At 37.8% G+C, this 23,587-nt stretch overlaps 1 protein-coding gene across 2 annotated transcripts in view; it reads left to right on the top strand.

Moving 5' to 3' along the window:
- UNC13C (unc-13 homolog C) overlaps positions 1–23,587 on the top strand; it is a 476,401-nt gene that overhangs the window by 366,982 nt on the left and 85,832 nt on the right. For both annotated transcript variants that reach the window (XM_043493368.1, XM_043493369.1), the window contains 6 exons: positions 8,229–8,355; positions 10,662–10,758; positions 11,838–11,981; positions 14,810–14,887; positions 21,685–21,762; positions 22,230–22,259. In XM_043493368.1, the coding sequence (XP_043349303.1) occupies positions 8,229–8,355; positions 10,662–10,758; positions 11,838–11,981; positions 14,810–14,887; positions 21,685–21,762; positions 22,230–22,259 (554 nt within the window). The remainder of the gene's footprint in view (positions 1–8,228; positions 8,356–10,661; positions 10,759–11,837; positions 11,982–14,809; positions 14,888–21,684; positions 21,763–22,229; positions 22,260–23,587) is intronic.

Here is a 23,587-nt window from a genome sequence, read left to right as displayed (position 1 = left end):
ACTCAGTGTTGTCTCTTAATGTTATCAGCTATACCAGTTTGCTATAAACCAACAAAACAAAACAAAAGTTTAACCTATTGTCAATCTTATATAATTTCATACTATTTTAATTGAGTGGAACGCAAAAAAAGATAAATTTGAGGCTATATATGAGTTTAAATATTTTCAAGACACTGATACCTTGGTTAACTTGCTGGAACATATATCAACGGTAAACAACACTGATCAACAATTGACAGATAATTTTAAATGGAGGACCTGATCTAAAGAGCACTGACAGTTCTCCTTAATTGTGTATATTTTGAATGATCTCACAATGGAGATAGATGGCCTTCACTGAATTCAAGGTTTTGTGGCTTTCTCAAACTATTGCTTTGAGGGATCACAAACTATTGCAAATCATTTAATCCCATTGTTTCTCAACCAAAGGAAAGCCTGTTTTAGAACTCCTCTGCCGCCCCCCCCCCCAAAAATGGCTTTCACAAGGCCTTATTTTAGATGGACCTACTAACAAAGTTTGGATTAGGTTGCTTAACAGTTTCCACTATAAGCCCTTGTTTTCAGTCATTTAGCTTAACTTTAATTGTTTGGTCTGAAATTATCCATGCTTGCTCTCTGCCTCAGGTTGAATTTTGTTTGGATGTTTCAGCAAAAATGTTTCAGCTATTTACAACAACAAGGTTAGTTAGTCGTAGCCTAGGTGTTGCACTAATTTGCACCAGCTGGCTGTGGTCTCCAATCTGGGATTGTCTGAGCAAAATGTTCTCCAGTCAGCATGCACCAATGGCTGCAGGGAGGGAGCTATAGGAGCCAGGTACACCAGCACTATGCCCAGTGGGGACTCCCCCACTCCAGGAGAATTCCCAGCACGTATATGAGCAGAATAAGGCAGATAATCTGCCCCAAAATGTCGTATATGGCCACTTGATCTTTTTGAAATACCGTGTTTGACCTGCAAGCTGAAAAGCTGGGACTCCACTGGTATAGGCAAAAAATTTCAAACTTGAGGGCATCTACCTAAATCCATAATGAGGCACCTAAATAAGTGGCTGGACTGTCAGAGTTGCTATGCATGTATAACCACCATTAAAGTTAACAGGAGTTCAGCATCTCTAAGAATCAGGCCATTTATTTAGATTTCTAAATATGGATTTAGGTGCAAAACTTTGTGCACCCAAGATTGAATTTTTTGGCCATGCATTATTAATATCCTAAACATATACAGTATGTATAATTAAACATACACATAGTAAATTTATTGGCTTCTATACTGTGTAGACCTAGATTCACAAATATTTTCTCAATGATGCAATGAGTTACCTGGGGATAATGTACCATTAGGTCTAATGGGAAGTGGACATGTCACCCTTACACATCTCAGTGAACAAATGAATTGCTTGGTAGATACACTAGGAACATTTCACTAGGAACATTTCACAGCACTTCCAAAGCAAAAAGGTAATTAGCATTAGGCTTCCACTGCTAGAGACCCCATTTGTCTTGACTCAAAAATGAAATGAACATGATATTCCTAATGTGATCACAGATGAACGTGGCTGCTAATAAAAAACACTGCAGTTGGTAGGTTTAGTTCAAGACTGGCTCACTGCTATAAGAGAGGATATTACAGAGCAGGATTGAGCTATATTAGAAGGAATTATACTGTGCAACTATTGTGACATCTGTCTTCATCATGGCTGGCTTGTGGGTCCCAGGCTCTCAGTCTCTCACTTTTATCATAGCATATACTGTGGACACTGACATAAAATAGTCATGTTGGGAAGCCCTGGGAAGTGTCTTCATATTTGGACTTGTGATAGTATTTAGGCTGCCTGACTGTTAATGTGCTACTGCATGTAACTTAACTGCAAGTCATATCTTGTGATATTGGTGTACAATATATCCTCTAAGTTTAAAAATATAGAGAAAAAGAATTTCAGTTATTCAAAAGTGATCTGTTGTACCTATTCCTAATCATTGTATTTTAGATCTGAATTTCAATAACTAAATATAAATGAAAGGTATTACAAAGATTGTCCGGAGTTAGAAAAAGCTCATTTCTAACTCTAGAACAAAAATCTGCATGACTTGTAATATCACTACAAACTTTAAGTAGTGTTTTGAGTGAATGAGCCATCAAATACACAAAACTTTAATGAGAACATTGGTATTAAATTCAGAAATGTCTCTTTGTATTCCTGTATTTTGGGAATAGAGTATGGGTTTTATGTAGAATCTTTGATAAGGATTTAAACATTGCTGGTAGTGTAGAAACTTTGTCAGCAATTAAGGCAACCATAATATGCTGAGGACTAGTTTTGCCCAGGAAAACTCTACTGACAGGATGCTCCATCATCCAGAATATTACTTTGAAGACAAAGCATAAAGGACTTTCTCACTAGCACTTTGGGGGAAATTTCTCACCATTGCTGCACAAGTGAGAGCAGTGGTGGGAGTACTACGGTATATGAGAATGGATGTTTTTATTTCACTGGCATCCAGAGCTGCTGTGATCAGAATAGATGACACTGTGGGGAAAACACCTGTGCTCTGTCTATACAAATGTTCCCGCTATTACTAATGCCGACGATGATAGTGCAATGGTGGCAGCTTTCCAGTGAAATTCTAATAGAGTTTAGATTTCTGGACGTGGAGGGTCAGTTTACATCAGCACCCATATTTTTACATAAACATTCAAATGTTGATGAGCATGCAAGTGTCTCTGAACAGCTGGACTGCCAAATCATAATAATCAATTATTATAACTATCCCTTGTTTCTACAGGGTCAGATGGTAGGTGTGCTTGGCCCTTTACAGACAAAGTAAAGAGAATAGGTCCCTGCTCTGAGTAGTTTGCAAATCCAAGAACTGCATTATGCCAGATGGACACAGCCCTATCTTTGGGGGACTCTGCCGAGGTGCTCCACCACAATTAGAACTCAGAGAAATATCATGCAAAATATGGTGCCCTGAGATAGGGTGTAATCTGCATCATCTTTAAGAATAGCACAGCCTCCTCCTGTGTACCTGCTAAGTAGGCTGGGCACAGCATAAAGAGGCCATAACCCCACCTTTCCCTGTCTCCTTTTGGGCAATGTTCATCCTTGGAGTACACAGAGGGAGTCTCTGCACTCTTGCACAGGGTCTGTGATTGTCTCTGGACTCTCTGCAGCTCTATAGACTCTACATAAAGCCTTCTCCCAAACACTGTATACTAGAGACAATCCATCCCTAAATTGGACATGCTGTAGCCTTAACATAGGCAAACAGAAGGATTAGGGTCAATGAAATTAACACAATACCTGACAGGAGATTAATTGCTTGTGTAATGTACACATGGTGCTAGTTCCCCTTTTATTTTAATTAAGTTATCTGAGAAATGGGGAGCAGCAGGAAAGTTTTTGGTTGGGGGATAAACACAGTTGCATGGCACATGGGCTCAGGGAGTTCATTTCCATACCCAGGTGGCAGTGTGAGCGAATACACAGGCAAGCAGAGTAGTGGAAGACAAAAGGCCTTGACATTGAAGGCAAGGAGTTGGAACATATGAGATGTACTGCCACTGAGAGGCCTTTATCTCACCCAACCTTCCTTTAGCAGGCCTGCAAATGACCCCAATTCTCCTCAAGGTCTCCTGGCCTCTTCCACCTTCTTCCTCCCCGAAACTATCTGCCTATCCTGACCAGATTCACAAGAGGCCTAACAGACTGTGCTGACTTCCAGTCTGTCTTAATCGAATCTAGGCAGTATTCTACTCAAAGTGATATGATGCCTCTGTGTTAGCAGCTACATCTTCAATCCTTTGATAGGTACAATAGATGTACTCAGGCATTAACTGAAATTCATTACAGTATAATTCTCATATAATAATTCACTGTGTGCATTTTGCAATCAGTTTTTGATATTTCACTTATTGAACTTATTTATGGTACTTATTGAAACTGCCCCAGGTTCTAGGACTAAAATAGAAACAAACATCTTAATTTAGACTCTGTATTCTCCTGATTGTTTTTTCTTCAAGCAAAAATAGATTTGTAAAATAGCTCAGCATTTCTCCTGTTTTTTTTCTGCTTTTAGTATGTTAACTTAGAACCTGAGAATCAAGCTACTGTACAGTTAATAGAAGAGAGTTTAATTAGATTACTTAACAGAAGTCACCATTGGAGCAAACAGTAATGAGATGAAAAAATAAGCTCTCCACTGTAACTGTTTATAATTGAAATTGTGCAGTGGATGCATACACATAGGACCCAATCAAATAATTTGCAAAGAAAACTACTTTAATTGTATTTTAGAAGCTTATCTATTAATTTTGACAGGGCAAGAATGTTTTTGGTGCATTATTCCTTTATGAACAGATGAAGCTGAATAAAGGTTTTGTATATTTTTCAAGACATAAGGTAGCTTTAAAGTATTTTAATAACTGGAGATTTATTTTCTACCTAGAGGACTGTCTGTTGTTTGTATATGGGAAAATGGGCCTAGATCTTGAAGTTTGTTGAAGTTTAGATCTAGGACCAGATTTACAAAGGTATTTAGGTACCAAAGATCAAAATAGGTTTCAATGGCAGTTAGGTGCCTAAGTATTGTATACAAAGCAGGTTAGGTACCTATTTACATTTGAAATGCCTAAATATCTTTATAAATCTGGCTCCTAGTCTGAAACTTTACTGCCAGCCCCATCTCTATAATGGACTCAATTAACACCCTGGACCTACACACACAAATGTTGGGGAAGTTTGGATCCATGTCCATGCTTTTTGACTTGGACCCATTTCTGTTTGTATCTAATCACAGCAACAAAGATTGGTGAGTATGGAACAGCTGACCATATGCTGGTATAATTTCAAGAGAAGGAGAGGCAGGGTATCTCTGGGACTCATTTCCCCTCAGTGTATGCCAATGTGTTTATTTGGCATCTGTAGGGCCCCACCAAATTCATGGACATGAAAAACACATCACGGGCTATGAAATCTGGTCTCTCCCCATGAAATATGGTCTTTTGTGTGCTTTTACCCTATACTATACAGATTTCAGGGCAGGGACCAATGTTTCTCAAACTGGGGGTCCTGACCCAAAAGGGAGTTGCAGGGGGGTGGCAAGGTTATTTTAAGGGGGATTGCGGTATTGTCCTCGCTGACTTCAGAGCTGGGTGGCCAGAGAGTGGCAGCTGTTGGCCGGGTACCCAGCTCTAAAGGCAGCACCCCATCAACAGCAATGCAGAACTAAGGGTGGTAATGCCATACCATACCACCCTTATTTCTGTGCTGCTGGTGCTGCAGCAGTACCACAACCCCTGCCCCACAATAACCCCTCCCCTTCCCCACACATGCAAATCCTTTTTGAATTACAATTACAATACCATGAAATTTCAGATTTAAATAGCTGAAATCATGAAATTTTATGATTTTTAAAATCCTATAACCGTGAAATTGACAAAAATGGACTGTGAATTTGTTAGGGCCCTAGGCATCTGTCCTGCTGAATCTGAAGACTTTCTTTCCTTTGACTGAACAACTGTTTTATTGCATATTGGGAGATGAGCTCCTGGTGATTTCTACTGTTCCATTTCCAGCATTCATGGAGCAATGATGCCGTTTAAAAACTGAGATACATTTTAAATTGTTTTCTTAGTGCAAGGATGTGCAGTGAGTTTCCTCAGGGAACTTTGGGAACATACAAGAAAAGGTGGAGTGAGATCTCTTCACAAATAGTTTTTAGATAACATAATTTTTATCCTTGTGGTAAAATATTCGTAGCACTGAAGGTTAGGATTATTTACATTCCAGAGATGAAATTGTATACAAAATTATTATGCAGCAGTTCAAGGAACTAATTAAATGTTTTATTTTGTAAATTTAATGCGAGATTTGAATTTTAATTGTCAAAATTAAATATGCAGTAGATATGGCTACTAAATAAATATTAAAGAATCATTTAAACTCTACTGGACTGTGTGAAACCTACACTTACATGCTCACCAATTTTGCTTATCATGGTTGGGTTAGTATAAGCACTGAAATCATAGTAACAGTTAAGAGTCTGTGTTTGAATCTGTCTTTGCAATTCATCAAATGTAACATTTTCTAGTTTGTTTTATTTTCATCTTTAAAGTGTTGGCCGGGTAACTGTGTGGAGAGACGTTAATATGAAGTCACGTCACACACAAAAATCTCTCTCTCTCTCTCTGGCTTGTTTTAAAAAAATCAAACTCTAACGTTTTCTACATTTTTGCAGTGGCAAAGAGGTAGAGCAAAGATAAGGAACTGTTTGGATAACTAGATGATTGTAACTGCTAGTGGCTCACTCTGCTATGGGTGGTAGTCTAGGACAGCAAAAAAAGGTTGACAGAAAACTGTGGGCTGGTAGGCACAGAGATTTGCTAGTTTGCCTGAGGCAACAGAACACAGGTACTAGCTTTGGATATTATGCAATTGCACAGTTTATTTTTAAAGGAAATTTGTACATGCTTTATTCATAAAAAGGAACTTGTCCTTCCTTTAATAACTATAGCTTGTCAGTATTTTACATGAAATCCATACATGAAGTGTATCAGTAATGATCTTAAGCTCTTACTCATTCCTTGGAATGGAAACATTTTGACAATATACGAAGTTGCCATAATCTAATTGTTCATTCTCTGACTCCCTGTTTGATGGCACAGTCCTTCAGTGCATAGCTGGTGGTAGGTGAAGGAATGCGTTTCATGGTTCCTTCATCCACAGTAAAAAGTTCTACATCCCCCCACATCTGGTGTTCTCTTGCATTCCCTTGTTTTTAGGTGGACCACACATCAGCATTATTACTAAAGTGGATTGCCTTCAAAATAGCTTTTACATATGTCTAAAGTTAGGATTATTACAGTTTTTGCAACTATCAAGTAGTGACATTCTCAGGTGTTGGAAGTAGAGCTGGGTGAAATTTTTTTTTTTTACAGTGAAAAATGCAGTTTCAGGTGAACCAAAACATTTCACAAATTTGCATCCATTTCACTTAATTGTTTCAGTCTAAACAATTAGAATTTTCTGTTTGAAACCACTTTTCATTTAGAACTTTCCTTCAATTTTATTTTAAAAAATTTTAAATAAAAAAGCTTCAAAATCTAAGTGAAACTTTTTGATTTACCTGAAACAGTGAGGGGAGAGGGAGGTGTTCGAATTTTTGAAACTTCCAAAATATCTGTAGACAGAGGCCCTTTATTCCAAAATCCAAATACAGAGTTAGAATGTGGTTTAAAAAAAATAGAAAATGGCCACATGCAAAGCCTGCTTGCTGGGCCCAGGTGTAAGGTGATCCCTGGAAAGGCACAACTTTACCTGTGCTTTTCATGAAATTGAAATGCTGTAAGTAAATGGAGTTTACAAGCAACAAACAGTGTCCCCATTCCACTCCCCTACTGTAATATAATTTCTGCACAACTGAGATACTGACAAAAATTGCTACCAAGGGTCAAATACATCTTCTAGCTGTTCTGTGTACTGGGAGAAACTTCTCTCCCCTACATGCCTGGATAGGAATATGTAGGCAGAAGGAGGCACCAAATTTTAAAAAAATAACGCTATCAAAATGGCTCTTCAATTGGTGGTGCAGAGGATGAAAAAAATCAAATATATTAAGAGTTGTAGGGGTGTCTTCTTCTTCCCACTACTGCAATTTATTGAGTGTTAAGTATACACTATAAGTGCAATCTGTTTAGAGCTACAGTAGTCACTTACTCAGACTTTTCCAATAGTTATGGCTAGCTATTATTTTAATTTGTTTACCTCATGGCTATATTTTTATTTCTTGTCTATCTTCTTTTCCAGTGCACTTCATACCACTCTAAGAGGAATCAGAATAAAGGAAGAGAGTTTGATATATACACTATTAGAATATTCTCCTTCTTTTATTGAATCTTCATTCTTCACTTTTGCAAGACACTATAGCATTCTACTTACGCTGTGGAAGTATTCTCTTTACTTCACAAATAGCTAAAGAGCATTTCAGTGATGGGGGCTTCAAAATGTTTTACATAATTTGTGGCCTGACATTTTCCAGGGGTGCTGAGAAGCCACAGTTGAAACTATGGATGCTGAGTTTGTCTGAGAAATTAGATCACTTGCCCTTAGATGCAAGTACTGTATAATTTATTTCACTAGTGTTAGTAACGTTAGAAAGTACATTGAGACACAAGAATGTTATTTACAATCAGAACTTTATGAAATGTTTTTATTTTTTCTATTCTATAGAACATGAAAAGCAGCAGTTATGCAAGAGCACAGATTATATGAATTTGCACTTCAAAGTGAAATGGTTTTATAATGAGTATGTGCGAGAACTCCCTGCCTTCCAGGATGCAGTGCCTGAGTATTCTCTGTAAGTACTGGGGAGAATTTCTCCTGAGTTTCTGCTCTGCTTGTTAAGTTTTATTTTCTTTAAATATTTATCCATTATAATACTAAAAGCAGAGTGCATTTAAGCTAAGCAGCACTAATAACCCTTTCTCTATACTCTGCACACATTTTCCCCTTAATTCTTTATTCCCAAAAATAAATTACACCAGATATTTTAAAAATTGTTAACCATTTCAGATTAATGTGTTTATTCAACAATAGTATTTAATAGAAGGGTTTCACAAATGGCAAAATCTTAAGGCCAGAGGATGGCAGAAAATGTGGGTATGGCATCAGTATTAGTTATTTGTCATTATAGTCATTTCTTGCCAAAACCTGGAGTAAGATACAGTACTAATGGGCAATAAAAGCAATAAAAGGTTTTATTCCATATGACTAATTTTCTTCTGTTGCTTCTCTTTTCTTCTCTCTTGCTGCAGTTAATTCACATTTTTGGTCCTATGCTCTATCTTCATTCACATTCCTATGTCTTCTGATTTTTAGAATTCCAATAACTTGCCTCAGAAAGTTTGGGGTCTGTCATTGGTTTCCATAGACCATAAATCCAACACTGCAAATAAAATATACCACAGCTGAGGTTTTACCAAAGTAAAACTACCTCCAGCTCATCCCATTATTAGTAAGAACCAAACGTATGCTAAGAAAACAAAAAAACAATGGAATCATTCTTGATAAAAGACACTTTCTAATTATCAGACAATAGAAGCTCACACGCACATGCACCTTGATCTGTGCATGATGTCCCCAATTCTACTTGGTTGGGGAGGAAACAGAGGAGAAATAGATCATCCTCCTCCAGCCCCATAGAGATTCCTTAGAAAAGATAATACAGCCTCTTTATCTTTGCTATTGAGAGCACCCATTGCAAGGACTTTAGGGGCAGCCACAGCCTGAAAGTTCCCTTCGTAGTATGATTCAAAATGCTTCCAGGATGAAGGGCTCACCCAGGGCTAGAACTGTTTGCCTCCTACACTTCCCCCAGGAGCTACATGGTGATCTACAGGGTTTCTAGGCAGATCTCATGGCCAATTTTGTGGGATTGAGAAACTCCCAATAAATTGATAAGAAAGGAACTCTAGGAGAGAACCTTTAAAGCTGTCTTTGCTCAGAATTCCTTCCTGTATTTTCAAGTGTGGGAGGGGCCCCATATGGTTATATACATATTCATAGATTCATAGAGGATTAGGGTTGGAAGAGACCTCAGGAGGTCATCTAGTCCAACCTCCTGCTCAAAGAAGGACCAAGCCCAACTAAATCATCCCAGCCAGTGCTTTGTCAAGCCAGGCCTTAAAAACCTCTAAAGATGGAGATTCTACCACCTCCCTAAGTAACCCATTCCAATGCTTCACCACCCTCCTAGTGAAATAGTTTTTCCTAATATCCAACTTAGACCTCCCCCACTGCAACTTGAGACCATTGCTTCTTGTTCTGTCATCTGCCACCACTGGGAACAGTCTAAATCCATTCTCTTTGGAACCCCCTTTCAGGTAGTTGAAAGCAGCTATTAAATCCCCTCTCAATCTTCTCTTCTGCAGACTAAATAAGCCCAGTTCCCTCAGCCTCTCCTCATAAGTCATGTGCCCCAACCCCCTAATCATTTTCGTTGCCCTCCACTGGACTCTCTACAATTTGTCCAAATCCTTTTTGTAGTTGGGGGCCCAAAACTGGACGCAATACTCCAGATGTGGCCTCACCAGTGCCAAATAGAGGGACATAATCACTCCCTCGATCTGCTGGCAATGCTCCTATTAATGCAGCCCATATGCTAGTTCTCTAGATATACACAAATTTGGTATTTATTTTAATGTTACTGTCTAAGGGGCAAGCCCTTCTCCATAAAAGGCACATACAACTCCCATTTATAGCAATTAGTGTTTTAGCAGAATTCATGCTTATGATGTGAAAGCAGTTAAATAACAAATAGTAATGCTATTTAATAATTAAAATTGGCCAAAATAAAAGGATCATATTTGCACCTCTAATACTGAGTGTGACATCTTTCAAAACTCAATTTTTGCCGCTGCCAAAACTGAGTTTATACATGAAAATCCAAAATCCATGAAAATCCATACCATACGCAATAATATATGAATGAAACAATTATGAGGACAGTTTAGAATTCAGATCAAAATCCAAATGGTTGATATTATATATAATCACAATATTAAAGTCCCTTAATGTAAAAAAAGAGCAATTACTCTATGTATATTCCAGAATAAAATGAATATTTTAAGGCAAACATGAAACATCAATGGTTGTAATTTTTAGATGGTTTGAGCCTTTTGTCATTCAATGGTTGGATGAAAATGAAGATGTCTCAATGGAGTTTCTTCATGGAGCACTGGAAAGAGACAAAAAAGATGGAGTAAGTCCTTTTTATAAAAAAATTGTATTACTGCAGGAAAGAGATTTGGTATTACAATGTTCCTACAATATAGGTACTCCTTATGCTGTGCCCATATTAGACATCACACATTATGCAGAGGCATTACTGGCCAGTACTTACCCTTCAATGCTAACCCTATGGCCAGGTTCCAACTCCTGAATAATTTTTTACCTACCTAAGTGCCGCTTGCAATTGCAGTTGTAGAACTTAGTTGCTTGCCCTACACTAGTGCTTAGTGCTGCTTTGCACTGCCCAGCAGCTACTACATTTAATCTGTGAGGTGTCAGGCCTTCAGAGGTTCCTTTCTATAGTTTCTGTATTGGTTTATACAGACCTTTCAGCTGAGCACCCTTTTGGGTGAATATTTTTATAGAAAAATATCTTTATTGCATGTTTATTCATGCAGTTCAAGGATACAAATATCACTACAGCAATGCCATATTAATATAGTAAAAGCTTTCTCCAGCTAAGAAGGGGAGTATCTAAAGTTATTAAATTCAAGTCTCATTTGCTGCAAACAACACTCCATAAGATTATATTGCTGTCAGACCAAAAAACCGATGGGTAAAATCCTGGCCCTGTTGAAGCCAATCGGAGTGTTGCTGTTGAGGTCAGTGGAACCAGGATACCATGCCACATATTTTGTGCAGAGATTCAGGTACTCATGGTACAGCTCCAAAGAAGGCTAAATATTTATGTCCTGGTCCTGAAATGCAGCCCTGTAGCACAGATTCTTTGGAGTGCTAATGAAGCCAATGAGACTCCATACAGGTATAAGTATCTACACTAGCAGATGCCAGTGCAGGACTATTGCTGAAGTTTGTAATGCTTCGTCCTGTTCCCAGAAGAGCACAAAAGAACACATCAAATTACTGTCTGTGTTACACCCCTTAAAAGTGAAAGCAATTTTTTTAAAATTTTCATTTTCTGATTCTAGGATGGATTTAGAAGTGTTAGAAATTCCATGAATACTGTTGTATTGTCAGAACATGGAACTGCAAATGTTAATTCATTTTAATTGGGGTTTTTGTTCCCTCCCCCTCTTTATTCTCCTCTAGTTCCAGCAAACATCAGATCATGCCCTTTTCTCTTGCTCTGTGGTAGATGTCTTCACACAACTCAATCAAAGCTTCGAGATTATCAGGAAACTGGAGTGCCCTAATCCTGAAGCACTGTCTCATTTAATGAGAAGATTTGCGAAGGTAGATTAAAATCAATGCATCTTGACCACGTTTCAGAGAAAGTGACGTTCTGTTGTCATTGTGCTTAAAAACATTCTAATGCTATTTAGAACCCATATTCCCTGTTGCAGACCAGGAGCCTTAGAGAAGTTATTTTGGTTTTATTCTTTGGAAATGAGCAGTTTATTTTCTCTTAATTGATCACCCAGTTTGAGGAACTCTAATCTCCTCTGGACTTCATCTTATAGTAAAACTAGGTATAAACATATGTTACCAAATGTCTTGACTTCTTTGGTGTTCTTGTTAATCATTGAATCACGACTTAGATTTCAGAGGGATTCACCAGTGAAATATATAGTGATCTGTCAGGTCTGTGGATGGCTGGAAGAAATCTGGAGCCTTATTTCTGCATAGTTTTGGCACCAAAGCATTGTTGGTTGAAGCCCCTCCAGAGTTTTTGTTTTGTTTCTTGCTCTGCCACCTCATCGGCATGTTGGTCCTGCTGATGGATAGTTTGTTCTGCTAGGCTGTTTTGGAAGTGTAGTGAATTTATGAGCTTTTCTTGAAGACCCAGTGCGGCCAGTTCATCTCTCATTCTCTGATGTCACTTAAAATCAACTATTTTCCATTTTCTGTGGATTGCTAAAGAATACATTGAAAAGTAAAACTGTGGGATCTTATGTGCTGCCCTCTCTTTCTCCATTTTAAGGTTTCACCACTGAGAAATACTCCCTGCTTAAGGTCTATCAGCCAGGATTTCTTAACTTACTTTATTGTACAATATTTCTAGCTATACAGTATTCTTCCAACATTTTGAGCCAGATCCTTGGCCCCTGCTAAGACCTTTTTGAATCTTCAGAGCAGCTTAAAGGGACCAAAACCAGCCTAAAAGGGCTTCTAAAGATTCCCCGGAATGGGGATGTCCTAAGCTGACATAAATCAGGCATAGGTGACTTTACACTATTTATTCCCCCCACCTCTGATGTAAGGGAAATGTCAGGAATGGGGAATGATGATAGGAATGTGTCGGGACGGGAGGGCCAAAGCCAGAGCCCCAGGTTTGGAGAGAGGAAAGTTTTTACTTTGAGCCACCTTACCCCACCCTAACAGCATCAATTATCAGCTCAGTACAGAAGAGTATATGACCTTCTATACTTGTTAAAGAGATACCACAGAATTGCCAGGTAGCAAGGCCATCAGGGGCCAGGGCTAGTGCTATGAGAAAGACCCTCATTTCTAACTGATCCTCCAGAATCTACAGGTTTGGGAGCGAGTCCTGGGGCCTATTTGCAGTGTATGATGGGGGAGAAACTCTAGGAGGGAATCCTCATAGGTCTTTCCTCCCCAGAGCTCCCAGCTGTGGGCTTTGCTTTGGAAGGGGAGGCAGGCAGCATGGCCTAGTGGACAGAGAACTGGACCAGGATTCAGGGCACTTAGGTGCTATTCTAAATCCAGCTGCCACTGCATTGTTAGGTGACCTTGGGCGAGTCATTTCACGCTTTGTGCCTCAGTTTCCCCATCTTTAAAATAGGATAATAATGGTTGTCTCCTTTGTGAAGCACTTTGAGATCTGTTGATGAAAAGCACTATGCAAGAGCCAGATATTATTATTTTGCTCATTCTGTTTCTCAAAATACCATAAGTGGTTAAGCTACATCATGTGCTAGTCACCTGCCATTTTTTGTTTGTTTGTTAACCTAAGGTTATTTCTGGGTCCTATGGGCTGAGTCACAAGTTTTAGACCATAAAGAAGTTTATTTTTCTGAATGCCAAAGATTAAACATGTTTTTCCTTTGAAAATAGACTCCACTGCTGAGACCTTGCATGTCAAGTTCTAACCTTCTGCGGGTATTAACAGCTGAGTTTACAGGATTCTCCCTTAAAGACTTGCTAGTTGCCTTAAATAATTAAATAATATCACCTGAGTATTTACAGTATTTCCCTTAACTCCCAGAATAATAACTACAAGGAGGTAGAGGTAATACTGCTCTAGAGTGTAGGTATACTTGAAAAGCAGCGTTTGTTATAGAGCCTTAACTATAGTTATAATAAACCTATCTGAAAAATGTGGTGCTGTGTGCAAGTGAAATATCACACTTCAAGTAAAGGCCAAAAGTAATTTTCTCTATCATATTTGAAGGCAAGTTTGACCAGCTGGGGGTGGATCAGCCACCTGTTTTTTCTAGGTTTATTAATCTGCTGTTTGATAAACTTACACATTGTGTTAGGCCAACTTTCTACTTGGATTGCCACACTCTTGCAAGCTTTAGAATTCCATGACAGTGCCAATGGCTATGAAATAGTTTGTATTTACACATAATTCTGTGCTTTCATCACTTTTCTCAGTCTGTAAACAAAGTACATATTCACGTGATTGTTGAGGATTATGTTCACATTGCTGAGGTTTAAACATTGCTCCTTTGATTCTTATTTTTCCATTACATTTTAATCTGTAGGTTGTCACCCTAGAGGATTTTGAGCATCTCTAATGTTCTGCTTAGTATATGTTGCACAATGCACAAACTAGAGCCCCTCAATGTTCTTACTTCTCAATGTCAGTATAAATAAATGCAAAGTATTTCTGTTATAGAAAATTACATTCCATTAAAAAAGAAACATTATCCATTGTGAAAGGATTAAAAATGTGACCTTTCCAATTTTCTAAGCAAATGCAAACTAAAATTTTGTAAATTTAATTCAGAACAATTTTCTATCATTTACAAATATTATCTGCTTTGAAAACAAGCCTCTACTTTCACTTGAATACTATTTTGTATTTTTATTTACCATTCTTCAGAGACTGTTACATGATTATGTATCTCATGTAAACATTTCCTTTACCACCCCAGACTATCAACAAAGTGCTTCTTCGGTATGCTGCAATCATTTCAAATGACTTCAGTTCATACTGTGATAAAGAAATTTTGGTAAGTAAAATTTAAAAAATGCTAATATTATTTCTGTCTTTAAAAAGTGAACTTAGAGGTCTTATTATATTAACTGGAAATATGATCATTTTTATTGCAAGAAAATGAATGGGAAAAGGGAGAGGTTTTTTCCCAGAGGATAACCTATTTTCCTTGATTGCTTATATTGTAATATAACAACTGATGGGGGTCGGTGAAAGAAAGGGGAAATTAATATTAGAAGGAGAAATACTATGCACAGAGAAGTGTGGAAGAAACTGGTGATTTCCTATATTTGAAATGATTATGTTGATGGAGATTTGCACCCAAAAACCTTAGCTCTAAATTAAGGAGGTTTTTGTGTGTGACAGAATCCTATATTATTCTCTCCTAAATCCCAGTAAATGATAAATGACTGTAATATGACACATCCTCACCTCCACCCATCTTCTCCTTTTCCATGCAGTAGTGAAAAAGAATGGTAAACTATTATGCTGTCTTGTTGGCCGCAGAGAATTCTTGAATAACAAGCCCAATGGACACAGCAGTAAATAAGACACAGACAGTGCAGTTAAATAAGAGTTACAATATTATTAACAACTTAACATAACTAAGGAACACCCCCGCAGCAAACTGACCCAGTGTGTGATGTCATTACAGTGCCATCAAGACCAATATACCCAGGAAGGCCTTGCTGGGCCTTGCCCAATGAATACTTCAGCAGGAGTTGGCACATACCATAACTATGTACTACTTTGTCCTCATCTGAGTAACTAAGGTGCAACCCAAGAGGTACCTCATTCTGTCCGTATATATAGGTTCAAACCAATCAAAGTCATTTGCAGGACCTGGCCTTTACCTGTCACATCTTTATGCACAGGTATGGGATTATGTTAATCGTTCCTGGACCAACAGCAATGTTTGGGAAAAATGCATAGCTGTTAAAGGGACAGTGTTCTCCAGCCCCAAAAGATTGGGCCTTGCTGGGTTGATAGAAAATCCCAGACTGAATGGCTAGTCTATAGTCCTGGAGAATCCTTTCTCAACCCCTAAAAGGTGATCAGGTGAAATTCAAAGCCCATAGGACACCTGGTCATAGCAATAACAAATTAGGATGTGCAGGAAGCAGTGCCAGGGGAAGAGACAGCTCAGCAAAATGTTGCTGAAAGCCAGGAAAGTCCTGCAGTAAATAACCCGCTGCCAGTCCCTTCTAGAGAGGGGGCAGAGCTATTAGCCACCAGCCACAGCATACAAATTGTCCTATTTGGCACTGCAGGGGACTGGCAAGGGACAAATAGAGAGCAGCCACATGAAACTCAGAACACAGGAAAATCCTCCCAGAGCACAGAAGAACTGTCTCACCCATTGCTGGTCCCAGCAAACCATCCCTGAATGAGGTGGGCATTCTGTGAGGTTCTTTGCACATCAACTCCCATTAGAGTCTAGACAACTTAAGGGTGTTTGGAGGAGAATCCCGGCTTCTGACAGGACTGGGCCCACTATCCTAAACTAAGCTAAAGTAAATGATTTTGAGAAAATGAAAAGCTGTTGTTCAAAAACCCAGAAGTTCAGAATGCTTTTATAGATTTATGAAAGTTGAGAACTAAACTGGAGCACAAATTATTTTTTTCACACATAGAACTGGGGGAGGAAATATGTTGTGAGATTGGAACTGAACTGATTAAATGGAAAAATGGAAATAATATGCCCTCGTTGTCACTGGAGCGTGATATTATCACAATCCAAAGGTCACCAGCATATACAACAAAAGAAATCGGAAATATGGTATAGCTAAATAGCTGTACACAGTGTACATTTCCCAGATCTGAAGAAGAGCTTGGTGTAAGTTTGAAAGCTTGTCTCTCTCACCAACAGAAGTTGGTCCAATAAAAGGTATTACCTCACTCACTTTGTTTCTCTAATAGCTAAAGAACAACAGTCCTTGGTTCCTTCCTCTTCTAACCACCACAGACAACATTTGAAATATTAATTTTTCTACCAAACCATAGCAATACGTATGGTGGAAAAAGACTTAAATATTCTCTGCTTACTATGCAATTAGATTTAATATAATGTCAATAAATAAAACTATGAGTAATGAGAGAGTTTAGAAACCTGTAACTTTAGGCAGTGGTTTTATATAAATATTTCTACAAGGGAATGAATTTTATTCATATGGATGTGTCATATTTCAGATTCCCTTTCTACTTCAAATATCTTCATCTTTGGAGCCCCTTCCAAAAACATATTGAAAAAGACATACATAAGGAGATTTCCACACATTTTGCATCTGGCAATGCTTAAATCTTTCTTACATCAGAAAGAAGACACTAAGCCAGGCTTGGCAGCCAAGAAACGCAGCTAGTCAGTTCACAACATACCAGAAAACCATGTTGTCATAAGTTTGCCCAGCAGGGCATTTTCATGGTTCAGACAAGGTTCTTCATCTTGTGAGCTATTGCCATATGTAACAGAAATAAGCAATCAGTATAGATATAGATATACACATGCAAGTGTTGTGCGTCTTTACACGGATTCTCCCTACCTCCCACAAGAGCCGCTGAGCTGAAAATACCTTGGGGCAGAGTATCTCCCGTGATGTGGGAGTGAATGCATTCCCTGTTTTCCCCCCTCATGCATCTGTCAGTCATCCAGCCCACCTGCCCAGATGATTGTTTATATATGAGTTTGGCCTAATATGTTGCCATAGACAATTGCACTTTACATATAGTCTGCAAGTGAATTAAGATTTGTAGTATTGTACTTACAGTTCATTTCAAATTAATCCTAGCATTAAATCAAATTAACTGTTTTCTACAATGAATGGACTCTGATACCGAATGTTAAGTCATTAAATCACATTGTTTGTGTTGCCTCTTAGTCTGTCCAATGGGATTTTTTTCATCATTGAAGTGATTGATTTCTGAAGTCACCCTGGAACACTAATCTTTGCTAAGGCTTTGGATAAGATTGTTCTCATTATGGCTTTGTAACGGAGAAAAGGCATAAAGGATTACAACAAATGACTTTATAGAAAGATAACTTATTTTTATTAGAAATCATCTATTTGAAATTCATATTTCTAGATTAATGAGATTTCATTTGATCTGGTGATCCCAAGTTATACCAAAATGCCATCTCCTGTCTTTCATTTGATAGAAGAGATTTAAATAAATACTGCTTTATGATTGTAGTTAAGTGCAAAGTTATTAAATTTATTTTAGGACCATTTTATTAATTCCATTCAATTAAATTTACAGAAACTTTTCAAATGAAAAACAGACATAGCTGTACATTTTCTATGGTGTATATTTCTTTATTAAATGTATCATCATGTTTTCCCACAGCCTGTCATTGTTTATGAACATATTTCAGTTTTATGCATTGTGCTTGGTATTCAGTTTTGTGTGTTGTTCTGTTTGGCTGTCTGACTCCTCTAAGTTGCCATAAATAGAATTCTAAGGTTCAACATATGCAATAAGCTGGGAACATTTTTGAGCCTTAGATCTACTCTCATTGAAGTCAATGTAAATTTTGCCAGTGAATTAACAGGTGCAAGATCAGGCCCTTAATAAGCAACTATGATCTCAGAGGAAACTTTGAAAACTGTCTCATTAGGAACAATTCACCTGATACTTGTTTTTGTATTTAGCTTCTCTCTTCCTTTATTGCCAAGAGTACTGGCAGTTGTTTAGAACAGTGGCTCTCAACCAGGGGACCGGGGCACCCTGGGGGGCTGTGAGCAAGTTTCAAGGGGGCCACCAAGCAGGGCCAGCATTAACCTTGCTGGGATCCAGGGTCCCAGGGTAGAAAGCTAAAAGAAAAGGAGCACTTGTGGCACCTTAGAGACTAACAAATTTATTAGAGCATAAGCTTTCGTGAGCTACAGCTCACTTCATCGGATGCATTCATCGGATGTAGAAAGCTGAAGCCCTACTGCCTGGGGCTGAAGCCGAGGGCGCTGAGCTCTGCTAAAGCGTAAGCCTGAGCAATGTAGCTTCACAGGAGCCCCTGTGGCGTGGGGCCCCAGGGAGCTGCCCTGCTTACTACCCCCTAATGCTGGCCCTGGCTTTTATATGCAGAAAACCAGTTATTGTGGCACAGGTGGGCTATAGAGTTTTTATAGCATGTTGGCATGGGCTCAGAAGGAAAAAGGTTGAGAACCCCTGGTTTAAAAGAAATACGTGTGCTTCAGCTGCTTATTCCCCATCAGAAATCATAATCTGTTATTGACATCACAGATTGTTTCCAAAACAAGCAATAATGATGTGTCAAAAAGAAGATTAATACAACTAAGCAGTAGGTAATAAGTATGCTTTTTTAATAGAGATAATGTCAGAAATGACATACAAAGATGACCAGTGGTTCTCAGATATGCTCTTAAAAGAGAGAGACTCTGATGTGGCGACCTCCTGGATCAATCCCAGCCCCGCACCTTCCCTGCAGCAACTTCAGAGCTTTGTGGCTATGTATTTATAGTACCCAAAAAATAGTAGGTGCTTTTCATGCATACAATAAGGTAGGTCCCTCCCAAAAGTGAACAAACGAATGACATGAACCTGCAAACACTTACTGCTAGCCATAATGTTTATTACCATGAATACTCCCCATTGAAGTCCTGTGGCCTGGGAGTTCTCACAGTAGTAAGCACGATGTCTGGTAGTAATGGATCCTAAATACACAATATGCTGAAAAAGAAATAAGAGAAAGGCAGTAAGACAAACTGTTATTTCTCTAATTATTTTGAACCCAGACCCATTGATTCTATAATATTCTCATCCAGCATCAAACTTTCTTTTCATTATTTAAAATTTTGTATGTATACACAAACACAGCTGCTGTACAATGATGTATAGAAAATGCAGATGTGTGTATAGATATATTATTCATATGTATATTTACCTGTTTCATAGGTATATTTAGTTATTTATTTGTGTATTTATTGCTCTCTGCCTATACTTATTATTCACTGTCCTCCTTTCCCATAACCTTTTCTGCTTACCCACTGCTTTTAATCCTTTCCTACCTTTAAATTCTAGTTGTAATAGAAGAGATCGGATACAAACTCTCTTTGGCTCATTTTGTATTTGGGTTCTATCCTCCAAATCCTCTGAATTTCAGTGTAATCTGCAGATTTGATCTTGGTTAAATATTTACCAAAGGGCCCAACAATGAAAGGTTCATTCACAAATTTTAGTTCCCATTCAGCAATATGTGCAGTGGAGCTCTTTTGAAGACTGATGCACAAGTAACTGGAATTTCTTGGATTGCAGAGTTAGTTACCCCCTGTTTTGATTGGGCATGCTTCCCCATTACAACAGATGTAGCTCCCTGGACACAAGTGCTCCACAGATGTCAGCTGAAGAACCATTGAACTAGGATATATATATAAGCAGAATTGTTTCTAATGTTAATGTTTCTCAAGTTTTCCAGGAAATGTCAACAGCCTTTTAAACACTGTTGCTTTGCTTATGCTTTTATGGAAATATCAACCACAGCAGTATCCTAACCTTAAGATATGACAGACTCTAATACTCTGTGTTTGTGCACTGCCTAGAACAAAGGGGCTATGTTCTTGGTTGGCACTGCTGTAATAAACATGATTCACGATAGAAACTGGCTATTTTCAAGGGTTTGCAGGTTTATTTCCATGGGGAACTAATTGGGGGCAGGGTCTTTTCACTGGAATGTAATCCAAGATGCCCCAAATCACTGGTGCTGAGTGCCCTCTTTCACATTCTTTCTGACCCAATCCTTAAGGATCCAGCACCAATATCACATAGAAAAAGGCACAGGACATAAAGGGGATAGGGTGGCTGCCTCTAGTGGGTAGGGATGGGGAGAATGGTTCAGTAGTTACATGAGGTCAAGTCACTTGTTGGGGGAGGAAGAGAGATGAGAATCTCAGGACAGTGTGCTAAAATTTACTGTACTTTATTGAGGCTGAGTGATGAAAGGGTTAAGAATACTAGATAAGGCTCTTCTATTTTATTCTCCAGTTTCCTTTTTCTTTCTGACCCTGAGTTCCCTTAGATTTTATAGAGTAGGCTGCGGAATTATTTAAATGCTCTTCTGAACCCTAAAGTCTACTCAAACCATGTTTCAGCCAACAGTGAGCTGCATCACAGACTAAAAGGGTTTTAAATGTATGTGGGTTGCTGTTAGCACCCGTTGTCTTCTTGTAAGGTTTAAATATAGATGGTTATAGAAATTCATTTCTTGAAGGTTTGAATGTAATGTGCAGATGCACTGGAACAGTAATCCTGCCAAAACAGAATTCTATTATCAAGATTTTTTTTACATTACAAAGTAGTAAATAAAGCCATACAAATTTACAAAGCCTCCGTAGTAGAATCGGTTTAATTTAATCTCTGTATCTGGCAGTTGTTATCTTTTGCAGTGTGATTCCCTCAGTCTTTGGCATACAGTTTGAAAAAGAGAGTGGCTTAAGTGAAAAGTTTAAACAATAGTATTTTAAAAATAAAATATGAAGGCATGTTTATGCGACTAATATTGCTTAGATTATTAAAGCACTTTTAACGTAATGCAAAATTGTTCACCTGTGGAATAATTTAGTTTGTTACAGAATTGCCTGATTTATTCATATGCTGAGACTTCAAATGTTAACTTCATTGTAGTTCATAAATGTATCAGTTTTATGCTGGAATAGGAAGATGGATTTCCAGCAAAAAAGAACCAGATATTGCTATCTTGAATCATTTTACTTATACTTCTTCCTTTTGGCCATTCTCAACTGTTATGTTTTAGTTTGTTTGTATCTGTTTGTTCATATAACACATGCTATACTTTATTTATAGCCCTGTATCTTGATGAACAATATCCAGCAATTGCGAGTCCAGCTTGAGAAAATGTTTGAGTCTATGGGAGGAAAAGAGGTAGGTGGTTTTAATTCCCTGCATTCACTGCACAGCTACTTAGAGATCATTAGCGGTATGTTTGCAACCTATCCATAGTCTTTGCTTCTGCTTGCCAAGAAAATCAAATAAAGAATTTTAAAAATAAGACATATTACAGAATTTGAAAAAATATAATATGTTATTTAAAAGCAATGCCATGTGAGAAGTATATAATGCACTGGGAATGTCTGGGGAAACAAGTAATGCATTTTCATAGAAACATGCTAATGATCTGTAAAGTTCAACCAATATTGGATGTTTTATATTGCATTCTGTAATGCCTGCTTGATTTGAATGTTCGTACTGGAATATATTTTGTTTTGTTTTTTTATGTACTGGTTTGTTTTGTTTGCATCTACAACATTCTGTAGAAAATGTGCCTTGTGCTTTGTCTGTAATGTGTCATGTCTTTGTCCAATGCCTTTGACTTGCAATCCACTGAGCAGAAGAAAGAAGGAGAGCGATTCTCTTATGAGGTTTGTGATAGTAAGCATCTTTTATTATACCTGACTATATTTCCTAAGGCTAAGAACAGTTTCCGACTAATTTCCGTGTTTGCATTTAGTAATTCCCTATAATGCTAACTACTATGCTTTGTCACTCAGTTTACACTCTGCATTAAATCTTTCAATATGCAAATAGTGTAAAATATTCCATAAATCACAAGAAGGTTGTAAAATATATTCTTTTCAATGCACTTTCAATACCTAAAGTCCCAAATTTGCAAATCTCATTCAAATGAGTAATTCTAATCCCCTCAAGCAGCATTCCAGCAATCATTCCTACGCAGATAAGCATGTGCTTAATTTTAAGCATGTCTTTAAGTCCCATTGACTTTAATGGGACATAACCACATACAAAGGTGCTTTGGTGAAACAGGTTGTCAAGTGGTTCCTTTGAAATAATTGATTACTCACATGAGTAAGGTTTACAGATCTTCCACCCAGAACAGACCTTCCATCTGGAAAGTGTTGATGTTGATAATTAAATGGATATTAATGTATTCTTTTTCAAACTGTTACATCCAGTGTGAATCACTATACACTGATACAAGAAACATTTTAAAGCCTGATTTTTATTAGCTAGAATAACATGAAAGGGGAAGTCAATGCCCGCCACCCACCCCAGACAACTGTGAACCTTAAAATGCTCTTCACTTCTTATTTTATTGTGATGTATGTTTGTTTAGCTAAAACAAAGGTCTGAAGACATAAATCTAATTCTTCTTAAAGAACACTAAAGAAATGATTTACAGTATAAATGTGCAACTTTTGTGCAAAATGCAGGCTATATTTAAAAGCTTCATATCTGTAAATCATGCTTTGCTGAAGTTCACTATATTAGGCACAGTGCATTGTTTTATGTTAAGTAGTTTAAGATGTTACTGACACAATATGATGTGACATATCCCAAGCTACAGGTCAAATAATCTAGCTTCAAATAATGATTTGCTCTGTGAAAATTAAGTTGCTTTGTAAAACTTGTTTTCTTCCTTGAATAAAGACAACCTCAAGATTTGAGTGAGGTACTCAAAATCCAATTGCCTTAGTAATAATCTTGTTATTGGTAATTACATATACATAATTGGAATGAAATGCAGGTGTTTTATCAATTTTCAGCTATATATTAATACTTCATCTCTTTAGGAACTGTATAAATCATAATATTTTAAGGAGCCAATCTTGCCAGTTTCAGAGTACCTTCCATAATACTGAAGTCAGTGATAATTAAGAAAACTCATCACCTTTTAGAATTAGGCTCAAAGTACATTACTTGCCATTCATTCATTTAGCGCTTTCAGGGG

Source organism: Dermochelys coriacea, chromosome 10, assembly GCF_009764565.3.
Source record: "Dermochelys coriacea isolate rDerCor1 chromosome 10, rDerCor1.pri.v4, whole genome shotgun sequence".
In the NCBI taxonomy this organism is placed as follows: domain Eukaryota; kingdom Metazoa; phylum Chordata; order Testudines; family Dermochelyidae; genus Dermochelys; species Dermochelys coriacea.
Note: the sequence above shows the minus strand (reverse complement) of the source record. Positions and strands in the feature narration are given on the sequence as shown.